General features: G+C 38.4%; 1 protein-coding gene across 1 annotated transcript; it reads left to right on the forward strand.

Annotated features, from left to right (window-relative positions):
- Positions 1 to 1114: 1114 nt before the first annotated feature.
- LOC112459600 lies at positions 1115 to 3014 on the forward strand (the record flags this gene model as incomplete). The annotated part of the gene is made up of 3 exons (XM_025023778.1): positions 1115 to 1248; positions 2659 to 2808; positions 2955 to 3014. Coding segments are annotated over exons 1-3 (336 nt in total), but the record flags the coding sequence as incomplete, so codon positions are not given.
- Between the last annotated feature and the right edge of the window lie 5 nt (positions 3015 to 3019).

Below are 3019 nucleotides of genomic sequence, written 5' to 3' on the forward strand. Positions count from 1 at the left end.
TCGAATTAATGGCACGAAAGCTGCGCGCGGAATTTGGGATTGGTGGTGCACAACGCCTAACTCGGCAAAAACGTTCGCCGTCTCGTCCAACGTTCGCATACACATCGAAACGATAAATGCTACTGCGCTCTGGTGCATACGCCTCGATACGTTTTATGCAAATATCGCAGCTGCGCTGCTATATAGAGTTATCGGTAAATTCACGCGTGTCACTGCGCGAATCGCAAATCGGCGTCGTCGGAATAAGTTCACGCGAGAGTCGCCATTAAATTTTATTGGATACGCATCTTACAAAAATAAAAATTTAACGTTTTGGTGCTTGTTAAAATATAAATATTAGTTGTTGCTGAAGAAGCTATTGCTAGATATTTGTAAAAAAAAATGATACATATTAATCAAACTTAAATTACATTTTATAATTTAACAAGAATACTAATTTTACATTTAATCTTATTATTTAACAGAAAAGTTTCATGATGTAGGATAAATATATTATACGTAATAATAAATATCTTTATTGCACACGTGCAATAACTTTATTGCATGTATAACTTTGGTCTTAACAAGACGGTTGTGCTCAGTTATTACAAAAGAAAAGAAGATAATAATAAAAATAAATATATACGCGCAAAAGGTAAGATGTGAATAATATTGCAAGAGACATAAAACAGCAAAGACAAAGATAAAATACGGATATAACAAGAATTTATGTGAGAAGATAAAATGCAGGATAAAACCGTGAAATTCGATTAATCGGGTGGCAACGTGTTAAAATATTTGATTGCAGTAGAAGAAGACAGCACGGAATTTCATGGATCGACGTAGCGGACAGGATAATAAGATCCGATAACGAGTTTCAGAAAATTAATTAAAAAAGAAAATAAAAAGTTAAATGTAACAATGCGCGCGGAGAAAAGGGATGAGACTTGGTCCTAAACTAACTTGCGTCCGATTATCCGACACGTCGCATTTTGAGAAGTGCTTAATGAAGTATTCGGCACAAATCAATAGTCAACCCCTTACGCGATTAGACCTAAAACTTTCCTATTTTCCACCGGGAAACTCGATAGAGAAACCGAAGCGCCATCCCCGTCTATTGATCGGTCACTGACTCCGCTCAACATGGCGGCGGGGGTGGTATTCGCGCTCAGCCTGATCCTCGTCGTCGGCCACCTCCAGGATGGGCCAGGATCCCTCGCCAAGACCTTCACATTCCCGGAATACCCGTACAAGGAGACCACCAAGAACGTAAGTCGTCCATACGGTTCATCAAAGTCCTCTTTCACGAGTGGTACGTGCTGAACGCTGATACAGGTTATGGGGAGCAACCCACAACCCACATTTAAGGGTGGCAGTTTTACGATGCTAGGAACGGTAGCATAACGCTAAGCCGGATTGGTGCACCAATTTTTGAGCCAAACAGTAAGAGCTATCTTCTCTGCACCCGTCTCTGCACGTGGATCACTAATTAGTCATAAAACACCTTCAATTTAATCTGCGCAAATAAAAAAATTAATAATTATATTGGAAGAATTCAAATTATTATAAAAAGCTATTGTATCACCGTGTCTGAAAAAGAGATGTATAAATTCAAAAGTGTGACAAACACTCCGATAACTATCATTTACGAGTGTTTACGACCAAGGAAGTAAAATCGGAACAAGGTAGCAATTTAGTGAACGATCGATTTGACATTAATTAAAGAGAAATTTGGCTAAAGGTCAAAGTATATATACGAATGCACTTGAATGTAACTATACGTGCGAAATTGCATTTGGAACAACGACGCAAGCTCATCGTCGCGATTCGATATAGCTACCAAAGAATTCTCTTTTGCCAAGCTTGACAAGCGGAGGGTAGATTACAAAAATTACATTTAAAATCGCTTTGCAAAAAGACTAAAAAAAATACGCGTGCTGCGTATCGTAAAAAGATCTGTCGGAAATGTATATAGTTCTGTATAGTTGAAAATAATTCGCTCGCGATATACTTTTAGGGGAAAAAACGATGGAAAATTTTATCTGAGAAACTTTTTGACGAATTTAATTTTACGGGCAATCTATTATTAGCATCTGAAATACGCAGTTTACTACCAAAAACATCTTACGGTTGTATTTTCCAAAAAGTAAAATAAAAGAACGTTACGTGTGTCTTACTGTATTACGCTCGGCAAAAATATTCTCCTTCAAAGATCTCTCGCAGTAATGCTTTTATGTGCGCGGAGTTGTTCGCGAAGGATAGTAAAAGCGCATACATGGACGCGCTGGAAGTCGCATTGGCTCTAATTGGGGTTAATCTTTCGACATGCACAAATCAATTGTTGCATTCCGCTTTATCCCGCCGCGGCGCGGAATGCAAAGCGTCATTTTATCAATACCGCATAAATTGACGGAATAATTTTCTCGTGTACAAAAAAAAATATTAATAAATGTTCGCATTTCCGAATTTATAATCGTAAAATCCATTTCCAACGTTTTATGCTAAATTAACGCACGCGATTTATTATTTCAGCGAAATATGAAAGATGGAAAATTCGAAAGCGATTCATATTCGATATTGCTATATATTAAAACCTTTTTGCATTTAAACATTTATAACAATTAGAAGATAAATTAAGCCAATATTGTAATTTAGAATAATCGGTAAATTCTGTCGTAGGAGGCCCTCTTCAGACAATTCGAGCAGGATTGCGAGGAGAGCGGTGCTTGCAAGATGCTATCGCATAGGAGCGACGGCGTCGCCAAAACACGATGCATCCGGGAATGCGTGTCGCCGTCCTGTTACAAGGAGATCTACTTATTCGATCAGGTACAGGTATATGCGCGGAATACCAATTCCGTTAATTGCGTTTGGTTACTATTGGTCGCTTTACATGCTATATACATTTAGTACATATCCGGTATACAGTTTCACTCGTGTGGACTGCATTTTAATGAACAATGAACCCGTTTCAGCTGGAGGAGGGCGAGATTGATGTGAGATTAATATCCTTCAAGGGTTGCTTCATGCAGCGAAACGG

Source organism: Temnothorax curvispinosus, unplaced genomic scaffold (genome assembly GCF_003070985.1).
Source record: "Temnothorax curvispinosus isolate PA1 unplaced genomic scaffold, ASM307098v1 QBEX01009999.1, whole genome shotgun sequence".
In the NCBI taxonomy this organism is placed as follows: Eukaryota; Metazoa; Arthropoda; class Insecta; order Hymenoptera; family Formicidae; genus Temnothorax; species Temnothorax curvispinosus.